Source organism: Otolemur garnettii, unplaced genomic scaffold (genome assembly GCF_000181295.1).
Source record: "Otolemur garnettii isolate 467f Iridium unplaced genomic scaffold, OtoGar3 scaffold00002, whole genome shotgun sequence".
Classification (NCBI taxonomy): domain Eukaryota; kingdom Metazoa; phylum Chordata; class Mammalia; order Primates; family Galagidae; genus Otolemur; species Otolemur garnettii.
This window is the reverse complement of record NW_003852397.1, coordinates 54,192,082-54,211,521: the sequence shown is the minus strand read 5'-3', so window position 1 is coordinate 54,211,521 and position 19,440 is coordinate 54,192,082. Positions and strand designations below refer to the sequence as shown.

At 44.2% G+C, this 19,440-nt stretch overlaps 1 protein-coding gene across 1 annotated transcript in view; it reads right to left on the bottom strand.

The window, feature by feature from the left end:
* The window catches only part of ITGA9 (integrin subunit alpha 9), a 346,390-nt gene that overhangs the window by 307,727 nt on the left and 19,223 nt on the right, over window positions 1-19,440 (bottom strand). The window contains exons 3-4 of the mRNA XM_003781794.3: window positions 19,133-19,239; window positions 10,601-10,724 (exon numbers count right to left, since the gene is read on the bottom strand). Of these exons, the coding sequence (XP_003781842.1) occupies window positions 10,601-10,724; window positions 19,133-19,239 (231 nt within the window). The remainder of the gene's footprint in view (window positions 1-10,600; window positions 10,725-19,132; window positions 19,240-19,440) is intronic.

The window sequence follows — 19,440 nt, the reverse complement described above, 5'->3', positions numbered from 1 at the left end:
GGTTTCTTTGTAACAAGGAGAAAGAAGGAAGGAAGGAAGGAAGGAAGGAAGGAAGGAAGGAAGGAAGGAAGGAAGGAAGGAAGGAAAGAAAGAAAGAAAGAAAGAAAGAAAGAAAGAAAGAAAGAAAGAAAGAAAGAAAGAAAGAAAGAAAGAGTAGATGTGTGAACTTCAGGGCCTTTTTCTACCTCATCCCCAAACTATTCAGCAATGCTCTGTGCTGGGAGCAGAAGCCGGGTGTCCAAGGTGGCCACAGCTTCCTGGGAGTTGAGAGTTCCCTGCTCTTGCCCCAGGCTGAAGGCCAGCAAGGGGAAGCCCATTGCCTCAGCCAGACCCCAGCTCCCAAACTAGGACGTCCCCACCAAATGTCACAGGGCCTGGGACACACATCGATGCAGGTACCTCCATTGGCTTTGACTTCACCTGCCTCTCGGGATGGTCTAGGACAGCGAATCAAACAACATGGAGCCTATGACTGGGACCCAAAGCCACAACTCTCGGTCTGAGAGCAGGCCAGGCTCCAGCCTCTCAGAAACTTCTGTGACTCTGTCTTTAACACCTTCAATGTGCAATGGGATCCAGTGCTATCCTCCCACCTCCTGCGCCATCCCCACCACACATGTTTCAGGGGGGCAGTTGTAGGGCCTGGCAACTCTAACCTAGGATGGTTCCACTGGTGCTACTAGGTCGGGCAGCCTCACATTCCAAGCCCTCGAAAGGCTTCCAGACCACCCCTGTCAACTTCTCTGTCAGGTAGTCTTGCAGGAAAAAGTAAATGATACTTTCTTCACATCATCAAGTGGGCTTGTTCATCACAAAGCTGATACAACACAAAGATGAGTTCATTCATCTCAGTGTGGTCCATGCACAGACTTGAGGTCCAGGCACACTCCTCCTGCCACTAGGTCCCTGAACTCCCCAAAACGCTCCCCCATGGGCCTTTATCCCCACTGACCCTTCAGTCCTGCCCTTTTCTCTTCTGACCTGCCAGTCTCCCTGAACTCTGTCCTAGACCTGCTTAAAAAGGAGTCCTGGGTTCTAGACCTAGTATCACCATTAACCTCAGCGGCCAGAGGCCAGTTGTAGGTGTGATGGGAGATAAGGACCCACTGGATGGATTTTTCTGGGGTTTCCAAACTTAAGATTGGCTGATTCTACCTTGGGCAAGTGCATCTTCTTGGGCCTCAGGAGGAGCTAAAAAAAAAATTTGGAGGCAGTTCTCCACTCCCTGTTCAACCCCTGACATGACCTTCACTGCCCGTCCTTGAAGACCTGAGAAGAGTCACTTGGCCACAGTGGGCTGCCCCACCCCGAGACTCAGGCCCATGAGGCTGCAGTGACATGAAGTTGCTATGCCTGTGTTCATGTCCTGCCCTCCTTATGCAAAGTGCTTCTTTTTCTGAAGGCCAAATCCCTCCGAAGAAATGATAGGGACAGTCTTCCCAGAAATACTTCAGAGCTAGTCTGGGTCAACTACACCTTGAGATATGGCATCACCATAAAAGTCAAGGCAGCCAAGACCCAAATTGTGTGCCCAGCCAGCCTGCTCCTATTCAGCAAAAAACAAAACACCAACACATTGTGCTGGTCTAATGTATATTCACTAATCCTGAGTGAGGAAGGATCTAAGATAGCACTGTGCAAAGTGAACAAGGTGACACAGCAGGTATCACCACCTCAGCATACTGCTGTGGTGTGGGCCCAGGTGTGGGTTCCGGGGCCTTCCCAGGACATGCTGGCCAGACACAGCAGACCAGAACAGGCACATTCTATCGTTTCTACTCTTTTTAAAATATTTCTGTAAGTTAAGGGCACCACTATTATTTTAACCTAATTCCTTCTCCAAAATAATAATAATATAAAGAAGGAAGGATGAGTTTTCTCCCTAATCTACCTCCCAAATGTCTGTACACAGGCATTTCTTCCCCCAAATGTACATACATAAGATTATGCTAACAAGTGCATATCTAAAAACACTGATTAAAAATAGCAAATGTGGCTCAGTGCCTGTAGCTCAAGCAGCTAGGGCACCAGCCACATACACCAGAGCTGGCGAGTTCAAACCCAGCCCAGGCCTGCCAAACAACAATGACAACTACCACCAAAAAGTAGCTGGGCCTTATGAAGGGTGCCTGTAGTCCCAGCTACTCAGGATACTGAGGCAAAAGAATTGCTTAACGCCAAGAGTTTGAGGTAGCTGTGAGCTGTGACATCACGGCACTCTACCCAGGGCAACAGCTTAAGACTCTGTCTCAAAAAAATTAGCAAACGTGATTTTCCTTGCCTAGACCTAAGATGCCAGCACAGCCTATATACACACAGAGCTCTGGGAAGAGAGGTGGGGGTAGACAGAGGCAAGGGGCTGCCCACCCCCTACAGCATCCCCATGAAGTCTGATCCTGCCCCCTCCCTCCATTGACAAGTCCAGGAAGTGCAGGGTGGAGAGACCCGGGAGGGGGTGGGGTGACTTCTAGTCTCCTGAGTTCCCAGGAAGGACCTTTCCTGCACAAACACAAAGGCTGTGGGGCCAGCAGCTGGCTGCTCCTGGGCACGTCCATGTGATCTCCAACTGCCCCAAGGATGTGGCCAAGTAGAGAGGACTGTGATATGCTAGTTTCTTCTGTGCTAAGAAACAAAATATTCATCCACCTCAAAGCAAGGGAGAAGCAGGCTTTGTCTGACAGCAGCTCACAGACACTGCAACAAGCCTAACTCTTAAATCTGGGGAAGCCAAACCTGGGATCCCAAAGTCAGGACTGAATAAGGGGACCTAGAAATCACTTGAGGAGCTGGGACTGGGTTGGAGCCCTCTGCTGTGGCTAGGTTTGAATTACTTGGCCTATGGGTCATATTTTAACTCATTCTAAAAACAAGTAGTATTTTCCTTGGTTTAGCTGTTGGTTTTATTAAACCTTGTCGAAAGAGAAGGAAAAAATACTGGTTTCCAACCCACAACTCAATACGTGGAGCCTACACTAATGAACTTAATTCATTCAAGAAGACCACTGATTGGGTGGGGTCACTTCCTGCACTCTGCCCAAACCCCTGGATAAAACAATCCATGGAAAGATCAAAATTTATATACAGTGTGGGTGGCGCCTATGACTCAGTGAGTAGGCACCGCCCCATATATCGAGGGTGGCAGGTTCAAACCTGGCCCCGGCCAAACTGCAACCAAAAAAATAGCCAGGCATTGTGGTAGGCGCCAGTAGTCCCAGCTACTCGGACACTGAGGCAAGAGAATGGCTTAAGCCCAAGAGAGCTGGAGGTTGCTGTGAGCTGTGATGCCACTGCACTCTACCAAGGGTGACAAAGTGAGACTCTGTCTCTAAAAAAAAAAAAAAATTATATACAGTGTAACATATATTCTTCCTAACAATCTTCCTATTGCCCATTTGAGAAAGTATCATCTTTCAAAGCTAGTCTTTTTAACACATCCATTTTTGAATTATTTTTTTCAGAGTTCCCTTATTAGCTACAAAATAAAACAATAGGGGGGGAAGCTTCTCAGTATTTGATTATTTATGAATTTCACCACCAAGTGGCAAATGTAAACAACTGATAATTATCCAACAATTTAGGGAACAATGCATTTGGGCAGACAGATTAAAAAAAAGACATTTAAACACACAACAAAGAAAAGAGAACAAAATTACCCTCAGTTAAGAGAGATCATAGCCCTAAATGGTAACAGAAAAGTGAACTGAATAGCTGGGTTAGGGAAGGAGGGAGAACATTTTATCAAAATAATTGATGATTAAGTTATGGTGAGCATTAAAAGCAAATTGCATAAAGCCAGAAACTCAGAATTAAGTGGGAAAAGAGGTTTTATAAGGAGAAAAGATCTTTAGACAATGCCTAACAATGCTAATCCTATCCATTCAGTTTAGAGATGCTCAGAGAGTAAGTGGTTTACTTAAAGCCACACAGGTCATTAGCCTTATAAGCAGGACTAAAGAGCAGGGCTCCGGACCTGGATCCAATCCCTTTGCCACATCATCACGCTCCATAAAGTACATTTCCAGTGACAGGCAGGGTGGCCATCAAATTCGTGTGCAGTTTTAAATTGCATAGGAATTTTATAACCACCCTCTGTGTATACACACCCATACACAAATGGAATATTATTCAGCTTTTAAAAAAGGAGATTCTAACATATGACACAATCTGGATATACCTTGAAGACATTATGCTGATGAAATGAACCAGTCATAAAAAAAAATGTACTGTAGGATCCCACTTAGATGAGGCGCTTAGAGCAGGCACATTCATAGAAACAGAAAATAGAATGCTGGTTGCCAAGGGCTAGGAGAAGGCAGGGAATGGGGAGTCACCACTTTAGGGGCACAGAGTTTCAGTTTGGAAGATAAAGTTCTGGAGATGGATGATGGTGATGGCTGTACAACGATACAAACGTTAATGCCACAAAACTCTACACTTTAAAAGTTGGAAAATGGTAAACTTTATGTTACATACTTTTTTTTTCCATTGCAAGATCTCACATATTTAATAATACCCAAGGGAATAGGGAAAACTTTTCATGATTTGAACATTGTTCAAACTGATTGATTCTTATGTGCTGTGCTGTTAGCAGATTTTGCATATTTTTTTCATTTTTTTTTGAGACAGAGTCTTACTATGTTGCCCTGGGTAGAGTACTGTAGCATCACAGCTCACCACAATCTCAAACTCTTGGGCCTAAGTGATTCTCTTGCCTCAGCCTCCCAAGTAGCTGGGACTACAGATGCCTGCCACAATACCTGACTATATGTTACATACTTTTTACAATAAAATTTACCAAAAAAAAAAAAAAAGAAAGTTTCATAATCTTTAAATAGTTCCTTCCACCCAGAACCAAGCAACCCTATAGGCACATGATAATGCATGTATGTTCAACTTGACCCACCTTGTGTCATGTTTCATCCCTCTAGAAAAAGTAACCCTGAACATGAGACAGTCACATTTCACTTAGAACCCCAGCTCAGAACTAAGTAGACTTAAACAGCCAAACTACTGTTCAGATATGAAAACCAAATGTTCTGCATCAGGAGAGACTCAGGACAGAGCAGATCGGCCTCCTGGCTACATTTTACCCAGTTAATAGACATCCGTCTCTCTACCTGCTAGGACTTATCTATAGCTTTTGTCGACAATTGCAAGACTCTAACAGTACTCAAAAGTCTACAGTGTGGTATCCCAAATTTTTCTAAAAAATAAAATTATGACACTGAAAAAACCCAGGCTCTTTTTCTTTGTGACGGACCACAGCACCCTAGCAATCGCAAAGAAAACCAACCTCCCAACAGAACAAGTAGCTATAAATAAATCTACTACTACCTAAAACCAGCAGCCTTTCTCTGCTTAACCAGCCTGTGACCTTCATCAACCTACCCAAGCCACATTTTTCTCGTCTATGTAATGGGATGAGAATAGTTTACCCCAGAGTGATGTGATTACTCAGTAAGATCACAAAGGTTAAGTACCTAGCACTATCCCTGGCACCCAGTAGGTGCTCCATAAATGTTAGGTGGCTATGTTAGTTTCTCTGCGAGGAACAAAACGTAAAACATTCATCACACAGACAGGCAGTTTTAGAAGACGACCCACAAAATTTGGACATCTGTAAGTAAAATACTAGAAGATGCACTTTAAGTAGTCATTTCCATGCATTGCATATATAGAATATATTTTTGTCCCAGATACAAATTCTTGGCTCCAAGAAGAAAGCTTAATGGGGGCTCAGACTCCAGAGAGCCACTGCCAGGGACCTCTGACCTCCTCCTTTCAGCCCCATGGGCCACCCTCCATTTTTCCCATCAGGATCCCTCTCCATTTTAATCAGCTATAATGTAGAAGCACATCTTCTTTTTTTTTTTTAAGTTTGCTGTATTTACTTAAACAAGATAGTGTTTATGAAAGCTCCTTGGAAACCATAAAATTTTATGTAAATGTAGGGGTTTTTATTTAATAAAAATTTATGAGGCTTGTTCCTGAATTATTTTATGGATCAACATAGCCTTTTATGGTTCTCTCCAAACAAAACAAAAACACAACAAAACCCCAATTGCTATTCATTTGTAAGTGCATCTTGATTGATTTTTATCCCCTGTGGAGCCGCAGTCTTCAACATTGGAAGGGGAAAGAAATCTTCACATTTGAATGGGTGATCTATTTTCCTCCCTAGAAATAATCACTGTCCTGAGAAATGCAAAAACACATTAGGAATAAAAGGCCAGGGAATATTATTCCCCAATAATAAAGTCAGTGGCACAGAAATCTTTGGATCCAATGGAGCAATTTTAAAGCACAGTAAAATTTGATAAATGTGGACCCCAAGACTTCCAAATTTAAGAACATTTAATCATGGTGTGAGCTAAACTTTAGACCATCTACACAAAGGAGGCAAGGAGAGTTTACCAAGCAAATAAAGAGTACAAATATGATCTTCAACTGTATTTAAGAAACCATATGGGCTCGGCGCCTGTGGCTCAAGCGGCTAAGGCACCAGCCACATACACCTAAGGTGGCGGGTTCGAATCCCCAGCCCGGGCCCGCCAAACAACAATGATGGCTGCAACCAAAAAAAAATGGCCAGGCGTTGTGGCGGGCGCCTGTAGTCCCAGCTACTTGGGAGGCTGAGGCAGGAGACTCGCTTGAGCCCAAGAGTTGGAGGTTGCTATGAGCTGTGATGGCATGGCACTCTACCCAAGGGGATAGCTTGAGGCTCCGTTTCAAAAAAAAAAAAAAAAGAAACCATATGTTAGGGGCTCTTAAAATTATTTTAGTAATACTTTCTATTCTCCCTTATCTATTCACTAAATCAGTTAATGATACACAGCCAACTATTAGACTTTTAGTTCTTTTGAGAACATCTAGGAATGCTATTGTATTACTTGAAAGTTATTTAGACACTTACATTTTCTAATTGAAGGATATAAGTGTTCACTCTGAGCTGGGTATTATGCAAAGCTCTTTATACACTTCAATACCTCCCCATTTTACAGGTGAGAGCACCAACTCAGAAAGTAGGAGAATGTAGATTTAATCATAAAATAAGTGAGTAGTAAAAGTCAGACTCTGAAATTTAGGTCTGATACACAATGGTATCATAATTGCCTCTTGTATTTCTTTATCAGTGTTTTATCTTAAACACTTTTTGTTAATTTGTCATGCTGCTCCCAAGTTATTCCATACTTACAAGGTCTTTCTGTCACAATAAAAAGATGACTTGTTTATAGCCTCACTCCTGCTAAGCTCCGGGTTCTTGCCTCAGTGGGCTCAAGGGCAAAGGATGAAAGAAATCTCTGTACTTGAATTTATCACATGCACTGACTCAACTTGGGGGAGTCTGAAACTATCATGGCTTGTTTAATAGTAACGAATGCTTTACAGTGCTTGTTCTTTAATTTACAAATAGTTTTCCCCATGTCCATGGCATCCCACTAGAGCTTACACATTCTGATAAAACCAACCAACATACACTAGGAATGATGCTGTTTTTGTATCAGACAAGCACAAACTAAGCTGTTTGAAGGCTGCAATCCATGAGTTTATTTTATGTCCTAAGTTCATTTTTATTTCTCATTCCCTCTGTACTTCCTGGTTCCAGCAGGATATTCTAGTAGTCCTTCCCACCCAACCAGAAACAGGAAGCACCTGAAAAGCCATGAGAAAAAGGTCCTTGTGCCAAATCAAAAACCAATTATTTTTTAAAAAGTCAAAAGCTTGAGTCGTCTTGGAAAGGTGCCCACCAGAGGGTTTCCTCAACCAAACCAACCTCCAACATTCTGAAAAGAAAACAGCTGGCCCTCATGACAACCCTGGGAGGCCAGTCCTTCTGAGCACTTTCCCCTGAGTTTTCTCTGAGCCCCTCACAATAACCCAAAGAGGTAAATGCAGTGGAGGCATTGTATTACAATGTCCACTCCTGATGAGGAGTAAGTGGGCAGGCCAGAGGCCACAGAGGCAGGGGTGTGCGGGAGCTGTCTCAACCCACAGCCCCCACCAGGGTCTTCAGGCTGTTCCACAGGAAGTGCATCCAGAGACAGCAGTCCCCTCCTCCCCTCCCCTGTGCCCACAGCTGGGACCAAAATGGGTTTCCACTATCCCTTCCTTTTAAGGCCTCAACCAACTGCAGATTTTAAGTGGGTTTCAGTTTTTCCAACTGTAAAAGGAAATAATCCTGCCTAACGCCACCTTGCATGTGGATCCATGTAGCTTTAGCCCTTGGGGAGAGGACTCAGAAGTGCTTGAAATGGCAGGGAATTTCTTCCCACTTTTAACACACCATGTTCCCTGTTTTCCTGGCAGATGGGAAGCTTCTTGATAACCTGGGATTGTGTCACTTGGGTTTTGTCTATCTGGCGCCTGACAAGTACTTAATAAGATCAAGAGGAATCTATTCCCAGTATCCAAGTCAGTCAGCCTCTGGTGTACATTAGCCTCTAGTGTATAATATGGTATATTAACATACATATGCTTAGTATCTAGTACATATGCCAGAACTGTTTTAAGAACTAAGAAGCAGTAACTCACTTAATCCTCTTCACAGCCCCTTGAGGTGGGTTAGGCACAGAGAAGTTAAATAATTCATCAGAGGTGACACTGTTAATAGGTGGAAGTGGCAGAGCCAGGATATGAAATCTGGGTCCAGAGTCTGTGCTCTAGCCACCATACTACTTTGCCTCTCAGTTGTGTGGCATATGAATTCAGACAGGAAAAAAAAACTCAGGCTTAGACAAGACATACCACCCTCTGGACCTCAATAAAGACAGGAGGCTGGTCTAGGTGATACGCAAATCTAATACCCTTCCACTGTACATCATAATGTGATGTGTCATAAGAGCCAAAGCACATTTAGTTTAGTCTGCAAGGCTGCAAGGTAGAGAGACCCCTAATGTCAACAGAGCATACGCAAGAGCTCTCTGTGGCCTGTCTCCCCCACCCCCACCAACCCAGTCGTCTAGAGAAATCAGAGTATCTGTTGCCACTCTCCTCTTGCGGGGCCTAGAACTACAGAAACTTTCAGCTTTGTTTTCCCCCTTTTCTAAGGGGCTGCTCTTACATTCGGGAACCTTTTCAATGCCCAAAATTTGAAACCTGTGAACACGGAGGGAGGCCCAAGGCAAGGTGGATAAGATCCAGTGAGACTTCTTTTGTTCAAACAAATAAATTGGGGGGCAAGGGATTAAAAAACAAAAATCCAGCATTTAGAGAAGGAACAGGTTCAGCTCACCCAAAGTTAGGCTAGGAAGACCTAAGATCATAAGCCATAAGCCATAAGACCAAAGAAAATTACAGTATTTTCTGAATGCCTAATGTTCAAATTCAACTGGGCTAAATAGTCATTAACTCAATCATCCTCAATGCCCAAGCATTAGAAAGTTCTAAGCAGGAAACCTGACAAGATGCACATTCCTTCCAAGACCCAAGCACCCCTTGGTGAGAAGCTCTTAAAACTGCATCAAACACCCTGGGAGGCCAAGATGGGAGGAACCCTTGAGTTCAAATGTTTGAGACCAACCTGAGCAAGAGCAAGACCTCATCTCTATAAAAAATAGAAAAATTAGCCGGACATTGTGGCAGGTGCTTATAGTCCCAGTTACTCCGGAGCCTGAGGCAGGAGGATCGATTGAGCCCACAAGTATGAGGTTGCTATGAGCTATGACACCATAGCACTCTGGCCTGGAGCAACAGAGTGAGACTCTCATCTCAAAAAACAAAAATAAACAAAAAAAAATCTGTACCCAATTCTCTAGCATTATGAGGTTTTAAGATCATGTGAGAAGGGAAGTCCATTTTGGGAGGTGTTACGTTTCTGTCTAGCTATTGCCTTAGGAATCCCAGGTACCTCCTCTCCCATCTCTGGACATCTGTACATGATGCAACCATGAACTTTAGAGGAGCCTAAAGGCTGACTGGGAGCTACATAGGACTATAGAGATCATCTGGGTGAACCTGTGCATTTTCAGATGAGGAAACTGAGGTCCAGAAAGGGGAAGTAAGTTTCCCAAGCCAAACAGCATCTGGAAGTGCCAGGAACCCAAGGGTTTGGTCCCTTGGCTGAGGTTTATTGAATTTCAGTCTCTGGGACTTCATAAAGCATAATCAAAACCATTGGCTCTGGACAGGCATGGTGGCTCATGCCTGTAATCCTTGCACTCTGGGAGGCTACAGCAGGTGGATTGCTTGAGCTCAGGAGTTTAAGACCAGTCTGAGCAAGAGCGAGACCCTGTCTCTAAAAATAGCTGGGTGGTATGGCAAGCACCTGTAGTCTCAGCTACTTGGGAGACTGAGGCAAGAGAATCGCTTGAGCCCAAGAGTTTGAGGTTGCTGTGAGTTATGACACCACGTCACTCTACTGAGGGTGACGAAGTGAGACTGTCTCAGAAAACAAAACAAAAAACCACGGGCTCCAAGGCAGAGGCATGCAAGGTCGGGCAGGGCCTCAGGCCCACTGAGAGGCCACCTGGGGACAGACAGTGCTGCCTTCTCACTAGCATGTAGAAAGTTGGAGGAAACATTCAGGTGGTGGCATGGAGAGTGGAGGGTGTTTAGGGCAAGAGGTGGGTGGAGAGATGAGGGAGAGTCAGTCCCAGCTCACCTTCATAGCAAGGGATCAGCGTCCTGCCTTTGGCCTGGAGGTTGGATGGGATGATGTAGCAGAAGCCATGGGGCAGGATGTGGTCTGATTCGTAGTAGATATTCTTCCAGCGGTGGGCACAGGCCTATGGAGGCAAAGAGGGATGGAGAGCAGGAAAGTTGGTCCCCCAAAGTCTGCAAACCAGACTCCTGGCAGGACCAGCTGGTTCCCTCTGTGGGGGGAGAGAGGAACAGAGGGGCTGGGAAGCCACACCTTCTTATCAGGCATCACTATGAAAACCACACAAACCAGAATGAACCCCTGGGAGGCAAAGAGAAGGAGACAGACAGTAAACAAACATCAACAAATGACAACTGTGGCGATACTGAGTACTGGAAAGAAAGGGTATGGAATAGAGAATCTCGGGGTTGGAAGGATGGTTTATAGCAGAGGCTGGGGCCCTAAAGCCTGGGAAAGTACTACCTGCACTGAGAGAGTTTCAGGATGAAGAGATAGCAGGTGAAAAAGGCACGAAGTGAGAAAGCCTCAGAGGTTCAAGAAAAGAAAGGAGGCCAGTGGCGCTGTTCTGGAGTGACCATGGTGGAAGGAAGACAAGGCCAGAGAGGGGGCTGGGGGCCAGGCGAGCAACTGTGACTTCAGTGGACATGCAGTGGGAAGCCAAAGGAGAGGCTTGCATAGGTGAGTGGTGCTATGTGATTCACAGTTTGCAAAAGGTAATTTGGCTGCAGTGGAGACTGCAGGTGAGCAGGTGTGGAAATGAACAGCCAGGTGAGAGATGATGCTGGCCTGGCTCAGGGTGGGGCACTGGAGATAGGCCCAGGAGGTGGCTTCAGGATGCACATCAGAGGTACAGCCAGTGGGCCCCAGGGAACACCGGGATGTGAGGAGAGCAGGAAAGGGAGGAACTGCCAATATTCAACTGTGTTTTTAACCTACAGAAACACAGCTACAGCACGCATCTCATTAACGAGAAGTAAATGTTTGTGGATGGTTCTCTTTTTTTGATGTAAATTTACATATTGCTAAATCCACAAATCCCAGATGTATCACTAATGGGCTCTGACAAATGTGCATGCTCATGTGACCAACCCCTAGCAAGACATAGAACATTCCCATCTCACCAGACAGTTTTCTCATGTCAGGGACCATGTGGTTTTGATAGGCTGGTCAGGGAAACCTCTCTCAGGAGAGACCTGAGGAAGTGAGAGTGCAGGTGGCGGGGAAACCTAAGGGAAAGTTCAGGGCAAAGAGTTCTGGGTGGGTGAGCAGCTGGCACGTGTGAGACGAGGACATCAGTATGGACAGCCTCGCAGCATTAGGGTCAAACCTAAGAGAAGCACTATAAGGCAGGGCTGTTCTTGTCAACAGACCTGGATGCAGTGCCAGCAGCTAGAACATAGACCTGGTTCATTCTCTGCCCCAGTGAACACGCCCTGGCCTCTGGCTTGGACATGACAGTGGCCCCAGTTTTGGAGAGTGTCTCCACACATCCAGATTCCAGCACAGCACTGATGAGGAGCCGATTTGCCCACTCAGAACACAAACTCTGCCCAGCCCACCTCTTCTGACCACTCACCATTCACATCTGTCATCATTCTACTTCACGCTGGCCAGTGGATGCATTTTCTTAAAATAACGCATTTTAAAATCATAAGAGTTTTGTTTGGGCTGGGGCTGGGTTTGAACCTGTCACCTCCAGTAGCTGGCGCCCTACTCTTTTGAGCCACAGTCACTGCCCAAATCATAGGAGTTTTTTAACATCTTAGTTTGTTTATCTCAAATCCACTGTTTCTCTAAGTTATAACATAGAGCATTCTGATGGTCTCCCCTTGACCTCTTCTGCAAGCCTGAAAGTAGGCAGAGACGTCCTGAGAATTTCTGTTTTCTGTCCAGGAATACCAAGTCTCAGAGAGGGCTTTGCCTAAGTGGCAAACAGTAAGTGGTGCTGCAAACTGGATTAGAATCCACAAATTTGAGTCCTCCTTGTCTTGCTATAAAGCATTTCCTATCTTAAAACCTCTAATTCCTGCCTAAGGAAACATCAAAATCCACCCACACGACCACCACCTCCCTACCCAGGCCTGATGGCTATTTATTGTCCATACAATACCCCCCACAGGGCCCAGAACACCTGAAATAACCACTCTGGAGTAGAATGGAATGGCCAGCATCACCTCATGGGTAAGGGGAATGGATCCCCGAGGTTATCCCACGGTAAGATCACTGCCTTCTAAGCTCTCCACTCTTTATCCTTCCAGCCAACTGCCACCAGGGCCCCCATCAAGGCCACTCTCTGCCCAATAGCAAAGAGGACACACTTGGAATGGTTCTCAAAGCCACAACTAGCCCACACTCTAACTCTTGTCCCATAACATCAAACTACAGAAAACAGTCTATTGCTATTCCTCTACTGCAACCCATCTTCCTCCTCCCACTTGGTACTGCTTTGTGCTAAAATAGTACATTTCTCAATAGATTGTCTATTTCTCAATAGACAAGGAACTATAAAAACATTATCACTAAGCAGATAATCACTACATACTGCCAAGTAATTGATTTTTTTAAAGTTCTGACTCAATTCTGATGGTTTGCTAATTTACATCACTTGTTTTCATGAAATTTGTGGGTACAGTAGTTATATTTTAGTTTATGGACTCAGCAAAGATCTTAGCTGATGGTGTTTTATCATATTTCCAGGTTGCCGGGACTATGAAAAGAGGTTGCCAGCTAGCTGAGTGCAGACACAAGACAGAACTCACTGCATCTCATGCCTGGTTTATTATTGCCTCTTTTTTTATATGCCATAAACTATTTAAAGAGTGATCTTAGAGAATTTCTAGAAGATCCAAATACTACATTTCACATTAAACTAAAATTACAGCATTCTGGGAGGTCAGAGAGCAAAGTGTCAAAGGCAGGATCCACATAGGAAAACAATGAAAAGTCTCTTGGAATATAAATTATAGGAAGAAAAGACTGTGTTTAGCCCTGATTATCATTGTATATACACACATGTCAATCTGACCTCTATATAAAAAGATAAAATTCCTAAGGACTGTCTCCAAAGCATTAGCAACTCCATCCATCTCTCCAAATGAGTTCTGTCATGAGGGAGGGATGGGGCAGAGTGGGAAAGAATATGAAAGGAACATTCTCTGGAAACAGCAAGATCTACTCAAACTCAGATTTCAAATAATCATAAGAAAAGACTAGGAGGACCCAGCATCACTCCGATCTTAGAATATGGACATATTTTGAGTTATAAAGATTGTTTTCCCTCTCATAAGAAGAAAAGAGAAAGAAAATGAACATTTTATTTCAAAGGCCTTTTTTTGTATACGGAAATAGGACATCTTGGAGGGGCCACTGGGTGGGGGTGCTGGGCCACAAAGTCTTGCCTGCCTCACTCCACCCCTCCTCCAAGTGCACCCACCACGGAGAGATGGCCAAAGCCTTTGTCATGCTTCCAAGTTCAGAGTGCACAGCTACAGCCAGGCCAGGGCTGCTGAGAAGGATATGTGATGGGAACAGGATCAGAGCGATGCTGTGAGGCCACAAAACACCCACAGACAAGCTCCCTAGCTCAGGGAGGAAGGAGAAGCTAAGTCCTCTTCGGTGCTGGAAATGTTGTTTGGAGAATGTCTGCCTAATGAAAATCCATCAAAGTATACGCTGATGATTTGTGCACTTTTTTACATGTGTGTTATACAGCTCAATTAAAAAGTTCACTTTAAAAAAAAAAGCAGCAGGAAACAGAGCAACAAAAGTAAATGTAAAAATGTACCCTGTGGCTTTGAAAAAAAATGGACAGATGGGGAAGCGGTGAACAGATAGGGACAGTCCTGGTGATTAGAAAGGAAACGGCAGAGAGATAGAACCAGAGAACACTGCTTCCACCCAGAAAGAATCTAGCAGCTTCAGTTATTTGTTGTCTGAGCCTTGGCAATTCTGATGAAAAGGAGAGACATTAGACCTGAGAATTCTGACCCCCTCCAGGGTCAGAGAGAAGTAGTGCCTGTGCTGGGTTTGTGCAGGGGTTATATCTGAGAAGAGATTTCCCCCTCTATTTCTTAAAATGTCATCTGCACACTTGAGTTCAGGGTAAGAGGGGGAGAAGGGAAGGGGCTTGCCTCTAACCCTGACACTGTGCTTACATGGTTTCATTTGTCCCTAGGCAAAAACTGGAAGGCACCACAATGCCCTTGGAGCTGAGAAGGGTAGGTACTATGCCAAGGTCAACTTGCCCAGCCCACCTGACAGCCTGGGTCATACCACAGAGCTGGATGCTGGATCTACGACCCACATGATGCCATTTGTCATTGAGATACTTCACTCTGTCACAGCTTTCAAATTCTCCATCTGTTCTTTACATTGAAATCAGAACCAGGTGCCAGTTTTAAAAATGCCACCCCACCTCTTCTTCTTCAAACTCGACCTTGAGATCCAATATTATGCTCCTTTGGAATACAGGTCTCTTGCCTATAACCCCAAGCACCTTGCAAGTTCTCAAATATGTCTGAACAACGTACATCTTTCCTATCATTAATGTAAAAATAAACACTTCCAGAAAGATGTGACAGGTAGAAATGAGACATTAAAGAAATATCAAATGGATATGAAGCCTCCAAAACGTAAATATGGACTGGATGGTCTCCTATTGTGCCTTGCTTCATCTGTCATTTCCAAGGGGCATTTCACTTCTCTTCTATCAACCGATTAGAATCAGCTTTGGTTTCTAATTAGACACTTGGTCCCTATATTATCCAAAAACACTTTTAAACACCATTCCTTAAAGAGCTCTCCACTGGGTACTGAGGGAAAGTGGGAAGATTTAGTCTATGTCCCCAGGTGGGTTCCATAGAAGAGGACAAATACACATGAAATAAATTATACACACAATAACGAGTAACAACGTGATGTTGAGTTCCTAAAGGCACAGAAGATGCTAAGCTGGTTCCATACAGCTCATAACAAGCTTCATGGAAGAGGCAGAGCCTAAACTGGGGGAAGAAGAATGACCTAGATGGAAGGGGGCAAGGAAGAGAGGACTGAGGCCTTTCCCAGCAAGATCACATGTGTACAAAAAGCCACGAAGGACAATCAATGATAAAGAAACCAAACTTTCCAATTTAAAAATGATCAAAGGGCTTAAACATTACTCCAGAGAAAATATACAATTGGCCAGCAAGCAGATGAAAATATCTCAAATCACTAATCATCAGGGAAATGCAAATCAAAACCACAGTGACATTATCACCTGGTACTACCAGGAATGCCACTATAAAAAAAAAATAATAACAAATAGTGGCAAAATGTGGAGCAACTGAAGGCCTTTTGCACTGCTGGTGGGGATACAAAATGGTACAGCCATTCCAGAAGACAGTGTGGAAGTTTCTTTAAAAGCTAAAAATAGAATTACTATATGAACCTGTAATCTCACTTCTGAATATATACCCCAAAGTATTGAAAGCAGGATCTCAAAGAGATATTTGTACACACATGCATAGCAGCGTTATTCACAAGAGCCAAGAGACAGAAATAACCAAATGTCCATTGATGGATAAATAGAGAAAACGTAGTGTGCATTATACAATAAAATACTATTCAGCCTTTTAAAAATGAAATCCTGTCATATGCTCTAACAGTGATGAACCTTCAGGACATTGTTCTAAGTGAAACAAGCCAGCCACAAAAATACAAATACTACATTTGCATTATATACAAATACTAGAAACAGAAATAGAATGGTGATGCCTAGGGACCAGGAAGGGAGGGAAAAAGGGAGTTGCTGTTCAATGGATACAGAGTTGCAGTTTTACAAGATAAAGTTCTAGAGATTATTCACATAGTTACCACTACTGCACTGTGCACTTAAAAATGGTTAAGATGGTAAACTGTAGATGTTTTTGACCACAATTGCAAAAACAAACAAAAAAGTCCAAGAAAGGCAGATGCTGTCAGATGCCCCTCTTTCTCCAGTACCCAGAGTAGTTTACTAAATGGATACAATAATTGCATAAACATAAATAGCCCTGCATGCAATGAGATAGGACAGTCCACGGCACCATATCCACAACGTTCCAGCTCTGCCTTCTTGGTTTCCTTGACTAAATCTTCCCTGCGGCCCTCTTGCTACTCATGTTCCCAGAGATAGTCTCTTCTTGATAATGCTTTACAGTAGGGCAGAATGCTCTGTCTTGTTCCTCTGGAAACAAGTTCTCATCTACACAGAGGTTATCCCTCCATGGGGAGAGGAGATATTTCTAGAGGAGCAAACTCAGGCTCTAGGCTCAATACCCTTAAGGGCATCTCGTGCTAGGCTGCCACCAGGCCACACCCTCCACTCTGTTTGTTCTGGATCTTGATCTCAGGCCACCCTTTGATTTATAGAGGGGTCTGTGCCTTCTCTTTCTTTCCCTAGAATGTCAGACGAGAGTTCTGGCCCTTCTGGGGCCAAGTTGTCCAGTCAGCCTGAGGCCACCGTGTCTGGAGGAATCTGGGGGCTTGGAGAGAGTCCAGGGCTGGACACAACAATGAAGAAAGGACTGGAAACCAAGGCAAACAGTGGGCTGGGGAGCCTCAACAGAACCTACACAAGACTGGTGACAACACCCTTCTTCTTTCTGCTGAGGGCCCAATAAGGGGGAGATGCTTAACTGTGCTGAAGGTTGTAGGATTCAGATGAACAGCTCCTGCCACAATGAAGTTTAACACAAAGTGGGCTCCTCAGAGAGGGAACAGAAACACTTTGCCCAAATCTTAACCAAAAATTCTTCACAAAACCCTCAGTTCCATAGTACATGGCCCAAAGGAAGCTCTCCATAAGTGACAACCAGTATTAACTCCCCTTCCTGGTCGTATGCTTTTATTTTAAGTAAATAAATAAATAAAATAAATACATATATACATAAAATCTATCTATCTTCATACAGCTTCCAGTAAAAGCCAATGGCAAGAAAATGTCTATGAAGTCAGAAGAGTGGTGATCTTGGTGGGGACAGGACCACTGACCAGGAAAGAGCCAAAGGAACCTGCTGGGGCATTAGCAGTGAGGACACACGAGTGTGTGTGTCTGAGCAAATTCAGCTCATGCGGAACGTACATGTCGGCATGCAGCTACACAGGTTAAGCACTTCAGTGTTAGACCTCAGTAAAAAAGTTTAAAAGGAAAAAGGGGGAAATGGACAAAAAGTAAATCTTTGTAACAGTCAGAGATTCCTTTTTTCGGGTTGAGTCCAGTAAAACTTTCTGTGATGATGGAATCCTCTCTCTGCGGTTTCCAACAGAGCAGCCAGCAGCCCCATGTGGGTACTGAAACAGGGCTGATGCGACTTAAAACTTCATTTCTGATTTAATTGTGATAAATTTAATTCAAATAACTGCACGTGGCTGACGACTCCCTTACTGGGCAGTACAACTCTAAGATATCAAGAGCCTCAAAGGCAAAGACTTCTTTTCCTCTGTATCTCCCTTGAAGGACGCAATGGATCAGAATACATCATATGCACTTTAGAAGCCAAATAAATGACTAACTAAAAATAACATGTAATTCACAAAATGTAATCTCATGTAAGAATAAAGGGGAATGAGCTACTGCCACTTACAACATGGACTAATCTCCAAATCATTATGTGGAGTGAAAAAAAAATTACACAAGAGCACACGCTATAGGATTCTGTTGACCTGAAGTTGTAGAAAAAGCAACAGTAATAACTGGAAATGCAAATCATAGCAGGGGTTGTCTCGGGGGTAAGAAGAGTCAATGGGAAAGGGATATAAAAGAATTTTTTCAGATGATGGAAATAGTCTATATCTTGGTAGGGGTAATAGTTACACAGGTGTGTACAACTATCAAAACACAGACTGTAATCTTAAGATTTGTGTCATCTTATGTAAACAGCTCATAAGCCAGTCATTTTGAGGGGCTCTGCAGAACTTAAAAAGACACACACACACACACACAAAAGTTATGCAATGAATGAGATTTACAAAGTACTTTTCACATACATTTTATTTGTCCCTTTTCTTTTTTTTTTGTTTTTTTGAGACGGAGCCTCAAGCTGTCCCCCTGGGTAGAGTGCCGTGGCATTACAGCTCACAGCAACCTCCAACTCCTGGGCTCAAGCGAGTCTCCTGCCTCAGCCTCCCAAGTAGCTGGGACCACAGGCGCCCGCCACAACGCCCGGCTATTTTTTGGTTGCAGCTGTCATTGTTGTTTGGCGGGCCCGGGCTAGGGATTTGAACCCGCCACCTTAGGTGTATGTGGCTGGCGCCTTAGCCGCTTGAGCCACAGGCGCTGAGCCTATTTGTCCCTTTTCAATAGCCACATCTCAGCACCCTTGGACAAACATTTTTAACATCTGACAGATAAAGAAAATATAATTAAAAGATAAGCTATGTGTCTAAGCAGCCGTCCAGAATAAGCAACCTCAAAGCCATGCCCTTATCACATGCCATGCAGCTTTCCTGAGGGATCAAAGTCATTCATTCTCAGAGCACCACCCTGTCCCATGGCACCCCCAGAGGCCTTACCAACACTTGGCCATCAGCCTTGGGCTGCCGGGCCAGGCTCACCCCCATCCACTCATCATCCCGGTCTTCCCGGCAGGTCTTTCCACAAGGCATGCCCCGATTCTTCCCTGGAATAAAAAGAAAATAGCCCAACTTGGGTTGAGGAATGATGTTCTGCTCGCTTCTTTTGAAAAGGTCATCCACAGCCCAAATGTTTGTTACCCATAAGGAAATAAGGAACTTGCAACGAAATGTAACTCAACTCCATTGCTATGCATTGTACCCTATTTAAGGCAGCTAATTGTCTTTTATACAGCAAGGCTTTCTCC